We start from the raw sequence: 19,663 nt of genomic DNA, 5'->3' as shown, positions 1-19,663 counted from the left end.
TGTGTAGCATCATAGAATTGATGTAAATAGGTGGTAACATTTTCTCTTTGGTTTTTATGAAGTCTACAACAATTACATTATGAACATTTTGTTATTGTTGTTTTAAGCTGATATTAATTGACAATAACAACTGAATTTATGTATTAATTGTTAAATCAAACACAGACTTTTTGAGTCTACTAACTTAGTAGACTCAAAAAAATCTGTGTTTGATTTAACCATTAATACATAAATTAAAATGGAGTTCTACAAATTAAATGCCAAAGCAGTAAATAACAACTAAAAATATTATCATCAGCGACGATCAATCGAATCCGCGACGCCAGTCTACTCTAACTAACAAATTAACCATCACGCCGCTTCATGGAGAGGTTAACATTTTATGTTGTATTCCCTTTATTTAGGCAGTCTCTCTTCTAGTCCTAATCCGGTATGACTACTCACTTGATCTTGTTGTCTGCTTCCTCTTTCTTGGCAAGCAGCTGCCTCTTCCAAGCGGGAATGGCTTGCAGGCGGCGCTGCTCCGCCTCCTTGGCCAGCCTCTCCTCCAGCTCCTTGCGCGCCCTCTCGGCCGCCTTCTTGGCCAGCATCTGGCGCTTCCACGCCGGGATGATGTTGCCGGTTGGATCCCGCTCAGGAATCTGCTTGGTGCGATAAGAGGGTTTACACATTTAATAAAGCTCAGAAGATGCTATCAAGTGGGGTAATACAATATGCCCACACAATCCTTGCACAAAGTGGGACAACGATTACATACGAAAGTTAATGTTTCAACAACGTAGTCTAGATTTTCATTGATAATCTGTTTCAAATTTTAAACTGGTTTTTGATAATTTTGTCATACACATGGTCAAAATACGACCATGCCTCTCCTAGTATATTAAGAACTTGGGAAGAATCTTAGATCTTCGTTTCGTAGGGGTTTCAACTAATTAAAAAATTAACAACATTTTAGTGTGTCAAATATAAGAGTTTCTGCTCAATAAAAAAGCTTCTTCGTCGTACCAATAGATGTCACTAGTGAAAATTCTTGTGATTCTTGTACAATGTATATAGAACTTTCAAGAATTTGAGTAGTGTGGTTGTCAATCATGAGAAGAATTGGTGAATGTTACACGTGTGTAACTTTACACTCAGTTTGATCACTCAAACCAGTCTATGACGGTCGTCATAGGCTGGTTTGACCAGGCCCGTAAATGCCCAGACTTACATATTCTTCTTCATCTTTGATGTGATGTCAAAAAAGATAGAATAGAACACCACAGCACTCTGAGATGTCAAAAAAAAAATAATTAAAAAATTGCTCAACTGAACCATAGATGCTGCCGAGAACTCGCATGTGAAAGAAGGTCTCAGTTTTCAGGACATGGGATACAGAGGGACGCTAGTTTCCTAGATAATCATGGTTTTAGGTAGGAGTGAGGATCGTCGTAATAACTTTTTTGTTAGGTCAAATACTAACGGGATTTGTGATCGCCACATTGCCGGTATAGTAATTAAAAAAATCATGCATTTACATGACTGGTTACTAATTGTTGAGACGCAGAAACCGATTCGATCAACGTGGAATAATAATTTACCGCTCTAGAGGGCCTACTCGTATTGTTGCAATAGTAAACCTAATTGTCAGAATTTATCTATGGTTTCGTGTGCCGCATAATATCGAAAATAACATATTTGCACGTTTTATCTGTTTTTGACTTTTCAAATCGCCATTCTTTCTAACCCTGATTCTAGAATTGCGGTCATAATCTCTTAAATGATAAAGCTAAACACATTTTTTCTATTAAATATTTATTATTATTTAAAAATAAGATTTAACACTGGCAACAACATCATATGCATATTATTACCTGTCATATGCGGGTTAAGGCAAATAACTTCGAAATAAAGAAAACCCAAATTTGTGAACAATCATTTGGACACACTCAAAATGTTGTGAATAAAATAGACTTAATTCGTCTGGACTATATAGAGTTCCAGTCAGTTAGAATAAAGAAAAAAAAATAGTTTCATAATTATGTTAATACGAAACTGGAAGGCGAAAAGGCTTGATGGGGCATTTAAAGATTTGACTGAAATTAGACATGGGCGATCGAATGAAATAACGACTTGTTTAAAAGAAGCCGTTACATTATTCGATCTTTGGATTCTGGAGCTTGCAGCGTTTGTTTGTGTCTAAAATAATCACTCATGAACTACATAAAATTATAGTACCTAACATTAAATATAAAGAGTAAAATCACTCACAAGTAAGATTAGGCTTTCAAACTTATAAAGTTGAAGGCTAAGTAGAGACATGATAAGTGGTGTTGCATAAGCCGTTACTAGATTTAGATTTATTTGGACGATGAGTAGCTTAAAAAAGGCCTTGATGCACTAATATTTAATAAAATATTAACGAAAATGAGATTCGTTTTATATGTAATTGTTCCTTAGAGCTGTTTCATTTTACAGCGTCGATATCTAGTTAGTTCGATTAACAGTATACAAAATAATAGATTCCTCAATAAATATATACTGCATGTCCGATTACAGCGAAATATTTTAGTGCAGAGCTTATTAAAACGGTATTAGACGTTTCACTGTTGCAAAAATCGAAAAAACAGTTGCATTAAATCGCTTCATAATATGCATCTATAAACATATTAATGCAAGTACAACCGTCTAATAATTTACATCGACCAACATCATATTTATTTCGTTACAATTTTATGCGTGTCCATTTATCAAATCAACATTAGAATACCCAATAATTTCGTGATTTTTATTTTCAAATTACTGTGAAATCAAATTGAATCGCACTGGATTATTTTATGTACTGGTAAAGCAAGTATTGTCAAAAAATAACGCTGTTCTCGGAATTTATTAATATGTAGTTTTCTCTTTTATTATAAGTGAAAGCGATGCTTTTTTAATGAAACGATTAGCCGTAACGATAATTTATCATTAAGACATTAGTTGTATTACTGAAGGATAGATTAAAATTGATGGATTTAATAATATTGCAATTTAAGCAATGCAGGCATATCTATAAAATGATATTTAACGATTTCGATATTACTCTGTTTCTTTCTCCATCTGTTTTAAGACATCAATGCGAGCATGAATAACTTCTAAGTGTAAGTAAGGTTTTTTATTTATTGTTTCGGCATTAACTTTGTGGTAAGACATGTTACAATAATTAAAGAAAACACTTCGTTTTTTACCACTTGAGTTTAATTATAGACTACATGTTTCAGAAGCTAAACTTCCATCATTCAGGTCTGTATAATAACTAAAATATAAAATATAAAATTGTTCTATAAATAAGGATAGGGGGAAAGTAAGGGGAAGGGGTTAGTCAAGGAACGGAGTTTGAAAACAAAGGAAAAATTGAAAGCAATGGCGAAGAATTTTGAAACAATATATTATTTAATAAATTATTATTAGAATTCAGGTTTTTTTGTATTTCTAAATTTTAATTATGAATTATCTTGAAAATTTAGAAATACAAAAAAACCTGAATTCTAATAATAATTTATTAAATAATATATTGTTTCAAAATTCTTCGCCATTGCTTTCAATTTTTCCTTTGTTTTCAAACTCCGTTCCTTGACTAACCCCTTCCCCTTACTTTCCCCCTATCCTTATTTATAGAACAATTTTATATTTTATATTTTAGTTATTATACAGACCTGAATGATGGAAGTTTAGCTTCTGAAACATGTAGTCTATAATTAAACTCAAGTGGTAAAAAACGAAGTGTTTTCTTTAATTATTGTAAGTAAGGTTTGTGAACAAAGATTTAGACATTTAAAATATTGTGAAAATTGTGACAAAATTGGTCAAAATAAAAGTTAGATAAATTTTTAAAATTATGCTTTTAAGCGTCTCCTAGCATATATCGCTCACTCCTTTCAAAAACGTCATAAATAAAAAATCGTCAATTTTCAGTTGTGCATGTTTTCGTAATGCCCAGAAAATGTACTATATACCAGCAAAAGCGGCATATTTTTAACTTAACCTTCGCTTATTTATTTTTAACCTTCGCTTAGTCACACTGACCTTTCAACCGTCAGCAGGCCAGACCCTAAGTACATATCGCTCACTCCTTTCAACAACGTCATATATCAAAAATCATCAATTTTCCGTTGTGCATGTTTTCGGAATGCCAGAAAATGTACTATATCCCAGCAAAAGTGGTATATTTTTAACTTAATATTTACGGTGTTTGAAAATGATGCGGAATGCATCGAAACACGTGTCACAGTAGATTTTGAGAAATAGTGGTATTTACAATGTAAAACATTAATTAAAAATTAATATTTACAGAAAGTGTTATTTTTGCATTTTGAAGAAAAGGTATTGTTTTTTTTTTTTTTTAAAATATACTTAATATTTTTCAAATGGAGAAAAAATATTCAGGTTTTACCTAAAAAGATCTATTGCACAGTAAAGAGTTCAATAAGTGGCTTGATATTTATTTTCAATACATTGTATTATATTTTTAAACTTTAAAACCGTTCTCCTGAAAAATCAAGTTTTTTGATTTATGACGTTCTTGAAAGGAGTGAGCGATATGTAAAATAGTTAAGGAAGAATCTTACATATATTTCACAAAGGTCTTTGCTTATTAAAAAAACTTAATCGACTACACTATAGATGGTGTCGAGAACTATTATACTTAAGGAAATAAATGAAACTTTAAAAAATAAATACAATTTCCGAAATTTGAGTAGTGTGGTCGTCAATCATGGGTAGAATGATGAATGTTACATGTGTATAAAGTAATCACTTAAATTAGGCTATGACAGGTCGTAAGCTCAGTAAATACTCAGAATTCCATAGAGAAACTTCAGTTGAGATATCAATATTTATTTTTTTGCTTGTACTAGCGTTCAAAATGACCACTTTTACTGTATTAGATTTAAGAATCTTACTACTTGTAGCAACATTTCATAAACGATATAGGAAATAATATCATAAAATGTTTAACTATAGAAATGATATTTGGAAAGCAAGCTACCGAGAAAGAGTAAATTAAATAAGTAATTTACAAAAATCATCACTGTAAAACCTCGATATACCGAATTATATTTTAATGGATAAAATTTCCCTTCCGTACATCGTATTATTAAATAATAAAAATATGTTATGAAAATTAAATCGATTATTGTATGGGCAATTTCGCTGTGAAATTCTAAAATAAAAACATTTATTTAAACACCTAAATATTTGTAAATTGGTGCGTTGTAATCAAAGCCGAAAAATTACATGAAAATTTTAAAATTTTCTATTTTGTTAGTGAACGAAAAAATGCGTTGATGTAAAAATTCGTCACACCTCATAAACGCTTCCGGCACAATTACCTCGACACGTCGTGATATCTAACACTTTGTTAGTTAAAAGTAAAACTTTACCGTATATCGATTACTGGAAAGTAAAAAATCACTACGTACATGGATTACTTACACCGATTATTTTTTAAGTGAATTCTTAGGCGGCGATTCGACTATCGATAATTGGATGAAAATCGGGAATGAAATAACAATGACGCGTCACTTTTATTAGGCACATTTTGTTACACGAAAGAAAAGAAAGATATAAAGTAAACGTTATTAGAGAAGGTGCATTCTTTACAAGGAGGGGTGATTCATTTCATAGTCTGGCAGCTTAGACAGAGAAGGAATTACTGAAGAATGAAGAATGATGTCGAGGAATGGAAAGTGTTCTTTCTTGGGAAGTACGAAATGATGGACCATGATTTGAGACGTATATAAAATTGTCAACAAGATATTTAGGTGCATTGAGGTTGTGAATAATACATATTATGAAGTAGCGAGAGAGATTAAAGATTTATGCGCTGGTTGAAGGTTATAATTATATCTGGACATTATACATATCGCTTACTCCTTTCAACAACGTCATACATAAAAAAACTTGATTTTTCAGAAAATCGTTATTAAAGTTTAAAAAGATAATAAAATGTATTAAAAATAAATATCAAGCCACTTATTGAACTTTTTACTGTGCAACAGATCTTTTTAGGTAAAACCTGAATATTTTTTCTCCATTCGAAAAATATTTAGTTCACTTTAAAAAAATTATTAAACAATACGTTTTCTTCAAAATGCAAAAACAACACTTTCTGCCCTATAGCGGGTAAATATTGATTTTTAATTAATGTTTTACTTTGTAAATACCACTATTTCTTAAAATCTACTGTGACACGTGTTTCGATGCATTCCGCATCATTTTCAAAGACCGTAAATATTAAGTTAAAAATATGCCGCTTTTGCTGGGATATAGTACATTTTCTGGCATTCTGAAAACATGCACAACGGGAAATTGATGATTTTTGATATATGACGTTGTTGAAAGGAGTGAGCGATATGCACTTAGGTTCTGGCCTGCTGACGGTCAGTGTGACTAAGCGAAGGTTAAAACTGACCAAGATGAAAATCCACTCACCTTCTCCACGAAGTTGTTAGCGGTGAACTGCTTAGTGAACTCGGAGTACACCTCCTTGTCCACCATATTCTCCATCTTGGCCCTTTCCACTTTCATCTTCTTGATCCCGGTGATGTCTTTGGACATCTTGAGCTCGGCTATTAAGTCCGTCTTCTGCGCCTGGAAGGGCTCGGTAGCCAGGCACTGCATGCTGACGCTCCTCACGGGGGCCGAGAGGGTCTTGGAGGCCAGCATCTTGTCGGTCCTGCGCAGGCGCACGCTATTGAGGTCCCTGATGCTGATGGCCGAGAGCGGCTGGTGCCTCTCCTCGGCCGGCGGCGCAGGGGCGGCGGGCGGCGGCGGCGGCGGCGGGGGCGGGCCCTCGCTGCAGCAGCGCTCGGGCTGGGAGACGACCATGTAGTTGTCTTCCGCGTCCGAGGAGTGCTTGGAGGAGGCGGCGGACGCGCGCCGGTCGCCGATGGAGCGCAGGTACTCGGACGGCTTGATGAGGCGGTTGGAGTCGCCGGACTGCGGGAAGCTGGGCGGGACGAACGGGAGGACGAGCTGCTTGTTCACGAGGTTGGGCGTGCCGGAGCGGGCCCGCTCCGTGTACGTTTCTACAAAAAGAAAAAAAGTCTTTTAAAGAATATTTATTTAGTTTTCATTTTATTTTTTGACATCTATGACAGAAAGATAACATGATTGGATGATTTTCTTAAACCATCTCACCAGTATTATTTATCCGAAACTCCTGAAATGCGAATGCTTAGATGGTAAGCTGCAGTGTCCCTTAGAGACAAAATAAAGAGTTCACGCAATTGTAATAGGCATCAATAGTAAGCTAGAGGAAAGGCAATTGAAATGGTTGGGATGGAAGTAGATAACCTGAATATATTGTAAACCAGGCGACTGCAACGGATCTTCCTCGAAAGATATCTAGAGGCAGAACAAAAAAAACATGGATGCTGCATAAAGATAACGTGATTTGAAGGCTTGTCCTAGGGACGTTGTCCATGACAGAAGGACCTACAAGCCGAGGACGAGGAGAGCTGACCCAAGTAGTCTACAAAGTACAACAATAAGTTGGGATGTAGCCAGAAAGAAGAAGATTTTTTGACATCTCAACATAGATGAAGAAGAATATAGAAGTTAGGGCATTTACGGGGCTTACGACCGTCATAGGCTGGTTTAAGTGATCATTTAACATTAACATCCATCAATTCTACCCATGATTGATAACTAAACTACTCGATTTTTTGGAACTTCTATATACATATATATTTTGTTCAAATTCGAAACATATTGCTCGAATAACTCAGAATAATTTAGATTTGTGACCAAGTATTTCGACACACTCAAAATGTTGTATGTTTTTTTCTCTCCAGGCAATGCGAATATCAAATTTACTTTCTTTATCACTCTGGTATTTATGATAAATTCGCGAGAAACGTTCATAAATGGTCTTAGTTGAACTCAAAGTAGGTACTTATAATGTATTCTAATATAATTAACGGATAGTTAAATACACAGGGCGTTATGGGTACGATATTAGGGCACTTATACGATGATAAATTGAAGCTCTGCTATGCTATTAAATCGATACTTGTAAACCTGTCCGGTATATAACGAAATGTGATTATAAAATCTAATTCGACATCACTTTCATCCAGAAACGTAGTGAATGTTACTATTATTTAAAGAAAATGGAAGACATAAAAAAACTCAAAATATTTTTGAATTCCATATACCATATATTCAACAATTTAACTGGTAGGTTGGTACTCTTGCCTTATTTTTTTTTACCAAAAAATAAATAAAGAAATTACAAAATTATTTCCATGCAAGTTTTTTAGATTTTAAAGTTACAGGTACACTATATGTATTTCTTTCATACACATAAATGAAGTTGTGAATTGAATCCTCGTATTATGGAGAACACATTATTAAAATTCCTAAAATAGGAGTTCGAATTAAAATTTTTATTTGGTAAAAATGGATAGATATCACCAAAAAGTGACTGCTGACTCAAATCTTCAAAATCAAAAGCGGCGTATAATGATTGACAACCATACTACTCTATTTTTTTTTAAATTTGAGTAGGGTTGTTGTCGATCATGGGTAGAATGGTGAATGTTACAAGTGTATAAATTAATCAGTTTTTAATTTTTTTACAATAATTTAAAAAAGAATAACCCCTAAAGCCTCTTTACTTGCTTACTAGGCTTGTCTTGAGGTAGAACATTAAGGATATGGAAGGTAAATGTGAAAAACACATCACATATACACACCAATTGAAAATAAATCTTTCTTGAATTTATTTTGCAAAAGGCGGGAATCGAACCCACGACGCCAGTCTACCCAACTACGCCACGGCGCCTGTCATCGTTAGGCCAGCTTATGACGTGTCGTAAACCATGTAAACACCCAGACTTCCATATTTCTCTTCACCTATGTTGATATGTCGAAAATATTTAGAAAAAAAGGTTTTTATCCAAAATGATCTATTGAAAAACGGTATGACTAACTAGCTAACTAACTAACCATCACACCGCTTCCCCGCAGGGGCAGGCAGAGATAATAGAACGCCATACCCCCTGTCTTGGCAAACATTATTCGCCTCTTCCACATTCATGTATGTATGTTCTGAAAAACGACGAGTCGTGGGTGTAAAAAATGAACCGGTTCATGTAGTGAAACAAACACTAAAACAGCAGAAAGTAATGTTGTTATTGATGCCCGAGGGGTAAGTATGGAACCGAACCAGATATCGATTAAATGGAAAAGAGAAAAAGTGGAACCGGTCAGATGAGACAGCCATTATTGGCCAAAACATGTCGATAATCGAGTAGGTGGCATCGAGACACCACCATTTATCTACACATTAGCTACCTATGCACTCGTAAGAGTACATACATGTAGGTAGTTATTTAATGCGGTAGTTATTAGTCATAAATATAAATTTATATTAAAACCTATAATACAAGCGTGGAGTACGTAGGTACCAAAAAAGTAACAGTTACACATACCTATCGCAAACCTAGATCAAAACTATATCAACTCAAAAATTATGATTTAAGATAATCACTTATTCGGATTCTACAAACGAAGACGCATGTATCAATTTTTTCGATTTGTCAATATTTTTTATTTATTTATTTATTTTTAAGAACAGAAGTATTTGTGTTTTTATTAAATATCTGAAATATTCTTCAAAATATAGCACTATATGTTCCTTTTGGTGAAAAAAAGAGTTCGATTCTCTCTTCCTACCGCTTCGGGGAAGCGGCACGATGGTTAGTTAGTTAGTTAGGATGAAATATTTTATCGTATATATTATTAAGCAGGCATTGTCAATTCATAAAAGAAAACCGAAAATTTATATTACATAAAGCGACATAACTATACGTTTTTCATCTCTCCTGAAAAAACAGTTTTTTTTGAGTTGATACTCTTTTTATCTAGGGGTGCGATATGTTACATCTCTTTTGTTCAATTTCGTTCAATGTTCGCATTTGCATTTGTTCAAAAAATCATTTGCAGTAACCCCTCCTATAACGTTGAGATAAGTACCGCGTTATCGGAAGGAACGTTAAAGGGGTTAAAAGTTTTTTTTAAAAATTTATAATGACTCATTTTAGGCAATTCCACTGGTTCAAATGTAAATATACAATTTAAAACTTAAATCCCCTATAACGTTTCCTCCGATAACGCAGTACCTATCTCAACGTTCTCTCTCTCTCTCTCTCTCTCTCTCTCTCTGTTCTCTTTGGTCTTGGTCAATTCAAGTTTTACTTAATAAATACCACTTTTTCTTAAAATCTATTGTAACACGTGTTTCGATGCAGATTTTAAAAGTGAAACTCAAATTGAAAATGTTAGTATAATACGGTGTTTGAAAATGATGCGGAATTCATCGAAACACATGTCACAATAGATTATAAGAAATAGTGGTATTTACTAAGTAAAACTTAAATTAAAAACGGATAGATTTTACCACAAAGTGACTGCCGAATCAAATAATGAAAATCTAAGGGATTCTTCAAAAATAATCAGCAAATCTAAAAGACTAGTTATATAAAGCTCTGAGAAAATATCACGCGAAGTGATTGCTGTATAAGAATATGGAGCGATTATTTTTTTCAGGCATTTCCGTCTTTTTAATTCAGACTTCACTTCCACGATGTAAGTGTATCAGAACAAATTATACGATAAAAAAAACGACAAAAATTTACAATCACGCCTAAAATTAAAAACAAGTAACTTTCCAGACACAGCAAAGTTTTCGAAAGCAATGCAAGATCACCTTTCTAAACTTTACAAAAAAACCCCAGAAGCGTTTGATTATCCAGTTTTTTTTTCAAATATATATTTTGTAAGTAGTGCACAAAGCCACTAAATCTTATATTTTCCATATATATTTATATATTTATACAGATAATATTTCGGTAAGTAAACATAATATGTGTCGCCTACTTTCAAAATCCGCCAGATCCATGTAAGTCGATTTTACAAAAAAATCAAAATTCTCCCGGTAACATTTATGTTTCAAAGATTTGTCTATCTTAAGATGAAATATTATGAAATAGAGAATTTTCCTATTTTTGGAATTTTTTCAGTATTTAAGAAAAAAACAAGAGACACAAACCGAAAATGACGTCATCTTAATTTTTGACCTATCCCCGCTCTCTGATTGGCCGATATGGGTCAGAAGGCAAGTTTTATGAATATATCGGAATTTGAAAGACAACGCAGTTTTTAAGTATTTTTAGCAGGGTTTTCAAGTATTAAAATATTTTAAACAATAAAACCCACAATTAGCATTCCGATAGAGTATTTATTTTTAAATCTTATAAAATTCGATCTGGCGGATTTTGAAAGTAGGCGACACATATCGCTCACTCCTTTCAAGAACGTCATAAATCAAAAAACTTGATTTTTCAGGAGAACGTTTTTAAAGTTTAAAAATATAATACAATGTATTAAAAATAAATATCAAGCCACTTATTGAACTTTTTACTGTGCAACAGATCTTTTAAGGTAAAACCTGAAGGTTTTTTCTCCGTTAGAAAAATATTTAGTATTTAAAAAAAAAATAATTAAACAATACCTTTTCTTCAAAATGCAAAAACAACACTTTCTGCCCTGTAGCGGGTAAATATTAAGCTAATATGCCTCTTTTGCTGGGATATAGTACATTTTCTGGGCATTCTGAAAACATGCACAACTGAAAATTGACGATTTTTGATTTATGACATTCTTGAAAGGAGTGAGCGATATATCCTTTTTTTATATTACAAGGATCAATTTTGTGGTCGGAGTTTTTAAAAGTTATATCCACATATTTAGATTTTAAAGTACCTTTTCGACACGTACATTTTTTCGAATTTGACAATCATCTCTTAGTCAAACATTTTTTTGTTGATAAAGATACAGTGGTAAAAATGTCAAATGAATAATAATAAATAAATAGTTTAAACTATTTTTATTATCGGAAAGCAAGTACGTCAAATACTTGAAAGCTGTCAGGTCAGACGGAATAATCGGCGGGTATATACGAGGAGTTGCATGAATGTGGAAGAGGCGAATTTTTTTTGTAAAAACATATTGGTGTGGCGTTCTATTCTCTCTGCTTCCCCCGCTTGGAAGCAGAGAGAATAGAACTGAAGGTTAGTTAGTTGGTTAGTTAATCCTAAAAATATTCCTGTTTTTTATTCTCTATATAGTCTTCTAATTTTTGACGTTGAAAGTTGATAATTCGCTCACTCCTTTCAAGAACGTCATAAATCGAAAAACTTGATTTTTCAGGAGAACGTTTTTAAAGTTTAAAAATATAAAATAGTGTATTAAAAATAAATATCAAGCCACTTATTGAACTTTCTACTGTGCAACAGATCTTTTTAGGTAAAACCTGAAGGTTTTTTCTCCATTTGAAAAATATTTAGTATATTAAAAAAAAAATTAAACAATACATTTTCTTCAAAATGCAAAAACAACACTTTCTGCCCTGTAGCGGGTAAATATTAATCTAAAAATATGCCGCTTTTGCTGGGATATAGTATATTTTCTGGGCATTCCGAAAACATGCGGAACTGAAAATTGACGATTTTTTATTTATGACGTTCTTGAAAGGAGTGAGCGAATTGTCATCACTTGATTAGCCCCTCCCATTCTTTTCAATCAACAGATCCTTCAACTTCTTTTGATAGACACCGTTAGCGCAAATAGTCGTCGGACAGACAAAAAACGCATGTGGTTAGTATTTTGTGTGGGTGTAAGAGGGTGGATAGTGCAATGGTAGTGTGTATAGTGTTGTTTTCATGCTAGTGCACTGATTGTTCTGACGAAGAGACGGGTACATCTCAAAACTGGTAGAATTTTTTTTTCAATGTTTATTTATGTACGTATTATGTATAGCATTCTATAAATCTCTAACCACAAAGTTTGTAGGAACTCATACATACTCGTATATCATTAATCTCATTATGCTTTGTGTTTACATCAAAAAGTCCCAATTTCGAAGTAATTGTATCAAACATGAAGGAACATCATTTCTCCAAAAACTGAAAAGGAAACCTGAAAACCTGAATTTTCATTTGATGGATTTTATTTTGTTTATATTTTGTATGCTTTAGCATGGAACTTTGTGGTATGGTAATAAAACACTCTCGAAACCGGTAGACAGAATAAGTGTTTTAAAAAAGTGGTAATACACAAAGTAACACCCTGAAAAGAAACTGAACGAATACCATAAACATATACAGACTATACAATAGAAAACTAAACACAATAACTCCCACGTACCGCATAAATATATGTACATATATGTTCCCCTGTAATATAGACAAATATGTTATTAAAATGTACTCGTATAACATGATACTATAAAAAAAAGAAAAGCACAAGAGTTTTTTGGAGAGCAGATTGTATTAATTAGAAATGTTTTTTTAACATCTCATCAAAGATAAAAAGGAATATGGAAGTCTGGGTATTTACGGGGCTGACGATCGTCATAGGCTGGTTTAAGTGATCACTTCACACACGTGTAATATTCACCAATTCTACCCATTATTGACAACCACACTACTCAAATTCTCGAAAGTTCTATATATATGAACCAATTTTGAAACATTTTTCTTAAATCACTAGAACTTCACTAGAGACATCTGTTGGGGAGATGAAAAGTAACTTTTTTATTGGGCAGAAACTCTTTTATCAGTATGTAAAGTCCGAAAACATGATTATAGTCACATACATGAGAAACGCCAGAAAATATCATTTTCATTTTTATTATTTTAGCTTATAATTTGACCAGTAAATTTTTCATATTATATTCTGACAAAAAATAATATGAAAAATAACTCCTATAATTCCGAACTCCGAAAATAATCCAGATTTGTGAACAAATGTGTGGATACACTCAAAATATTGTAAGAAGAAATGTATAGAAATTGTATAAAAAAATGCAATTATATTAAATAAATATCAATAAAAAATCACTTATTTAAAATAACTAACCATTTGCTGTTTAAAAAAAAAAGTGGGTATCACAGCTTAAAGCTTAAAGCGTAAAATATTTTAATCACTTTTATCACTTTCACAAATGCACAAAAACGCCGAAATTATTCATGTAATTAAAACTTCAGTAATTTTTCGCGCTCGCGGATTTCAGATCATTGCCGATTATAAAAATTTACAGTTATCCAAGATGTCTTCATCGCACGCTGTTCACCGCGAGAGTTGCAGCGGACCACTAAAGTGATTGTACGGAGAGGAATCTCCCTACATCGCGAGATGGATTAGAAATGGTAGGGGAAAGCAGAGAGATGGTGCATATTCATATTATTATTGATATATTCCAATTGAAATATTAACAAGATTTTAAAATTCAATCTCGACGATAATTTTTCATCATATTTTGGCCCACTTTTGTAATTATATAGTTTACCTTTTTACTAGCAAGCAGCCGTGAAAAATCGCGATAAAACAAAAAAGCGATATGGCGAAAATCGTTTAAAAAACAACATTCTCGGGATTATTTAATGATTGAAGCCGTGTCATATATAAATTAAATTTTTTCTCTTAAAAAACTAATATTCATGAATCATTTTTCGGAATTTTATCTTTCTGACAATATGACAAGCCAGGGATTCCATGTCATGTATAACTTTGACTTGTCTTCTCTTCGGTAAAATAACAAATATACATGAATTATTTTTCGGAATTTTATCTTTCTGACAATATGACAAGCCTGTGATTCCATGTCATGTATAATTTTGACTTGACTGCTCTTCGATAAGAAAACAAATACTTATACATTAAGTATTTTTCGGGAACTTTATCTTTCTGAAATATGGTTAAGAAATGCTAAAAATCATTCAAAATGAAGTCCACTAGTAAATTTGAAGCTGTCTACACTATCTAGTTGAATCGATAACTCAAGTTTATTATTTAACTACGTATGGGTAACTTTAACCTTATTTTTTAAACTTTTATTTCTAATGACTGTCATTTTTAAATCCGTTGTTGTTAGAAAGTCATATAATTTTTTACCAAATCCAAGTAAAGCCAAAGTTTTCTACACTACGTTGTTAAAACGTTATCTTCCATATAAAGTTGCAGGCCGGAGGAATTGTTTTTTTTTGTGTTATATTGTATTGTATATTATATGTCAAATGAATGTCAGAAGACAGACTTCCACGTATCGCCCTTCAAGGAAACCCTGAAGGACGCAGACCCCCGGGCAGACCTCCAAAAAGGTGGAATGATAGCTAGAAGTCAACATCCCAAGAGCGACAAGCGGAGGCACAAACAGATCCTTAGATCTACAAAAAGAAGAAGAAGAAGAAGAAAATATTTTATGCCTTTTAATGCATAATATTTTTGGAAAAAAATGATTGAAAAACCTATCCTCTGTGACGTATATTTTACGGGAAGCAATCAATATTTCCTTTATGTATTTTAACACTTTGTGTTGACGACAGAAATAAGTTTGAAAACAGATTACGAACAGAAATCTGCAGTTACTGAACGGAAGCGAAAACGACGATGAAAATTTTATGCACTCAAGAAATAGGAACGTGATATGAAATTATTATTTCCCTGAATAAGAAACATTTGTGCAGCATGTGTTGTTGCTTCAACATATCAGACCGAGTAATGCGCGATCATTTACTAAACGCTGATGCTGAATAGAGCACAATGATTTTATGTAGGTGCCAATATACGTGATTCTTTCAAATTATAATTTAATATTCAGGTTTTTTTTACTTTAAATTGGACGTTTTACAAAACAAATCGGATGTTATATTGTATTTCATAACAAAATTGAATTTTTAATTTTTATTTCATTTATTTATTTACTTAAACTTCATGTACAGAAAATAAATAAGTACATTGGCGGGCTTATTACTAAAAAACAATATCTTCCAACCAACCAAAAATATATTCATATTTGTACTACACAGGGTTTCTTTTGAACAAAAAAGGTACCGGAACTCACTTCATCTCAAGCTTTTTACTAAAAAAAATGTTTATTACATACCATATATTATCATTTTGGAGAATTATATAAATATAGATTGTACGTAAGCGCAAACCTCGTTACGTCTAATTGATTATGAAAATAAAAAAATAAGTGTCGGGTTGTGGTCCCGTGGTTAGTGTCGCGGACTCTTAAGTCAGAGTTTCTCGGTTCGAACCCCTCTACCGCAATTTGATGCCTATTTCTAATAATAAGCCGCTTAGGTTCACAGAAATAGTACGAAATTGAAATATTTTTGAAAATAATAAAAACACCAATATTTCTTAAAAATTAAAAAAAAAACCCTGGTTCTACTTAAATCAACAGTGTGAAAACCTGCCCTGATCTTTCATTCTTCAGACTAGCAAGTGCGTTAGTCGTCAAGTTGGCAGGCCTGCGCGGCGCAGTCTCATAGTCTGTGCGCGCGATGTGTACTGAAGTTTTTAGACAATATTTTCAATGCTACTTTGAATCATGAGTAGTATTAAAAAAATCTATTACTGAATAAATTCATTGCTATCTTATGCTCCACTAAATGCAACTGAGGAAATAGAAGATTGAACAGTCGATGTAGATACTGAAATGACAATCCATCAGATTACTGACAATCACCGTTTTTTGTGGCAATAATTGGACCAAATCGATTCGCGTTTGATTATTAAAAGTGCAAAAAAGCGAGGTACACGCTGCCGAGAAAGGATTAGCGGATAAGAGTATGCAGAAGCGTATAGGGGCAGTGATCTGCTCAGTTCCTACCCAGATGTTTCATGGCGCGGAAGAGAAAGCCGCCATTCCTCTTGTCTCGTGCTACGAGCCACGAGCGTCATACATGCCACACACCACACACTACACACCAGAGAAGGATAACATTTTATTTGGGCAGTTCGTCAGTTTCCTAAGTTTAGTGGAAACTTCCGAAAAACGTAAAATCTTTAAAAATTATCAAACCTTTAAAACTAAATTTAAAAAACATAAAAGATTCACCCCAACCTAAACTCCATACCAAAGAATATTTTTTTTATTCATTTCATTTACTTTGTTATAATTTGCTTTGTTTATAAAAAAAAGTAAAACGAACTCCCTCAGTAAACACAAGTATCTACTTTATTAGAGAGGTTAAAAGTTATATTTTCAATATTTTGTATTTTTACCAACTATTTTGTATATTTAAATATGTATTTTGTAAAAAAAAATAATTCAATAAAAAAAATAGTTAAATAGAAAACCTCAACTAACAAGGCCTTGCTAGTTGCGGTATTTAAGTGAGCTTTCTTTTAAAGAAGTTTCTCTTATGCTTCGGTCTCTTATATCCAAGATAGTATTTTACTCGTAGCAACTTTAAAAACCCATGGATATTATTAAACTATTTTGTGCAAATTCAAACTAGTGTCGCGTTCGATTCTCCCTGCCTACCCCTGCGGGGAAGTGGCGTGATGGTTAGTTAGCTAGTTAGTTTACTTCTCTCCAGCTTGAGTTTTTGAAGTCAATCAAATATGCAATGCGCAATTTTTTGCACTGTTTGGCGCGATTAGCTTTAAAGTGTTCGAATCCAAAAAGCACATTCAGTAATATCTACTTTAAAGGAAGATTTTTAATTGTGCAATCGTGGCTAGCACATCTGACTACCATACATTACGTCTCAATTTCAACTCCCGATCAGGTCATTCCCTTTTCAAACAACTTGTTCAGCATAGCACTTTCATATGGAAGAGTTTTCACAGGTTTCAAAATCGGAAAAAATCTTCAATGGGGGTGAGATTTTTCCGCTTATTATAGTTAAGAATATTGATAATGATGTATTTTGTTGTTGTGTTCAACATGGAGATAAATACATCTCTCAATGCAACTACATTTCAAGGTCATATAATAAAACACCAAATTCTTTTAAATGTATAAGTGATTAAGTACATATTTGCTAACTTTTATCATTTTCATCTTTATGATTGTTTGTTTTTCTGTTAAAATCAAGTATTTGTAGTTTAAAATAGCATGTTTTATTTATTTTTATCTCTGATATCAATTGTATTCTTGCCAGTGCCTTTTATTATAACCTTAAATAAAATATATACCCACACACAGGTCATGCCTTTGTAGGATCTTGTTTTTGTATTAATATTATATATTTTTTGTACTTGAAATTAAAATGTATTTTGAAAATCAAAAAGAATTTAAAATAAAGAAAAAAAAAACATTTTTGTACGTCATTATTTTTTTATTTAATTTATGCGTGTGTCACTTCAAATGTGTAGTGTGTCGCTTAGTGACTCGCTCGTCACAGGTTGGCCATCCCTGCTATAGAGCATTTTATCCCCAACACACTATATACACGACTTGAGTACGAACGTATCGTATTATTAATATGCTTAATTACAGAAACCGCTGCCATGACGACTTCAAATCTACAGATCAAGGCGCGCCATCTTATCTGCTTTAGGAAAACTTCATTGCTTCGTTAATCCAATTATCCGTTTTGCGGATAAGTGAGTCGGTGTTTTTCCGCTTCAAAAGCCATCCTTCATTCACCCTATAATCCTTATGCAGTTTTCTATCAAAATACATATATTATTTTTGCAAACAAATGAAATATTTTATTGCACTTTATACTATAAGGAAGGAATGCAAAGCTGAGATAAGCTTTATCGATAAAATTAAGAAAGGCGCGTTGAGATGGTTTGGACATGTAGAACGAATGAGTGCGGAAAGAAGGGCAAAACAAACTTATGAGGCGAATGTTGTTGGAAAAAGGAGCCAAAGAAGACCGAGAAAAACTGGGCACTATCAGGTGTGCCAAATACTGGAAAGCGGTCAGGTTACGAGTCGTAATAATTGGCGGGTATGTATGAGGAGATGCATGAACGTGGAAGAGGCGAAGAATGTTTGCAAATACAGAGTGGTGTGGCGTTCTATTCTCTCTCCCTACCCCTGCGGGGAAGCAGCGTGATGGTTAGTTAGTTAGTTAGTTTATAATATACGTGAGTAATGATATCTATCAAAACGAAAAAGACTATACACAACATTTTGAGTGTTTCCAAATACTTGTTCGTGTGTGTGATTATAGTCCAGGATTCGGACCTCACATACAAATATAAGAGTTTCTGCTTAGTAAAAAAGCTTCTTCATCTCACCAATAGATGTCTTTGGTGAAAATTCTAGAGATTCAAGTACAATGCTTCGAAATCATATAAGTATGTATAGAACTTACAAGAATTTGAGTGTGGTCATGGGAGAATTGGTAAATATTACAAGTGTGGAGAGTGATCACTTAAACAAGCCTATGACGTCATAAGCCCCATAAATACCCAGACTTACAAATCCTTCTTTCTGTTGAGATGTCAAAAAATATTAAAAAAAACTCCGAATTGGAGATAATCCAGATCTGTGAACAAGTATTTGGTCACACTCAAAATGTTGTACATAAAAATAAAATTACAACATTTTGAGTGTGTCCAAATACTTGTTCACAAAATCTGGATTATCTCCAATTACAGGAGTTATTTTCATATTATTTTTTGACATCTCATCAAAGATGAAGAAGAATATGGAAGTCTGGGCATTTACGGGGCTGACGACCGTCATAGGCTGGTTTAAGTGATCACTTTACACACGTGTAACATTCACCAATTCTACCCATTATTGACAACCACACCACTAATATAAGAGTTTCTGCTTAATAAAAAAGCTTCTTTACATCTCACCAATAGATGTCTCTAG

The 19,663-nt window shown here is 33.2% G+C and overlaps 1 protein-coding gene across 5 annotated transcripts in view; it reads right to left on the bottom strand.

The window, feature by feature from the left end:
• The window catches only part of LOC148302443 (uncharacterized), a 194,517-nt gene that overhangs the window by 1,178 nt on the left and 173,676 nt on the right, over positions 1–19,663 (bottom strand). For 4 of the 5 annotated variants that reach the window (XM_088271589.1, XM_088271593.1, XM_088271588.1 and 1 more), the window contains exons 10-11: positions 6,454–7,049; positions 445–644 (exon numbers count right to left, since the gene is read on the bottom strand). In XM_088271589.1, the coding sequence (XP_088127715.1) occupies positions 445–644; positions 6,454–7,049 (796 nt within the window). The remainder of the gene's footprint in view (positions 1–444; positions 645–6,453; positions 7,050–19,663) is intronic. The other variant, XM_088271590.1, reaches the window with a different exon arrangement.

This window comes from Brachycentrus maculatus, unplaced genomic scaffold (assembly GCF_059751285.1).
Source record: "Brachycentrus maculatus isolate JH-2025_06_01 unplaced genomic scaffold, ASM5975128v1 h1tg000452l, whole genome shotgun sequence".
NCBI classification, from domain to species: Eukaryota; Metazoa; Arthropoda; class Insecta; order Trichoptera; family Brachycentridae; genus Brachycentrus; species Brachycentrus maculatus.
Note: the sequence above shows the minus strand (reverse complement) of the source record. Positions and strands in the feature narration are given on the sequence as shown.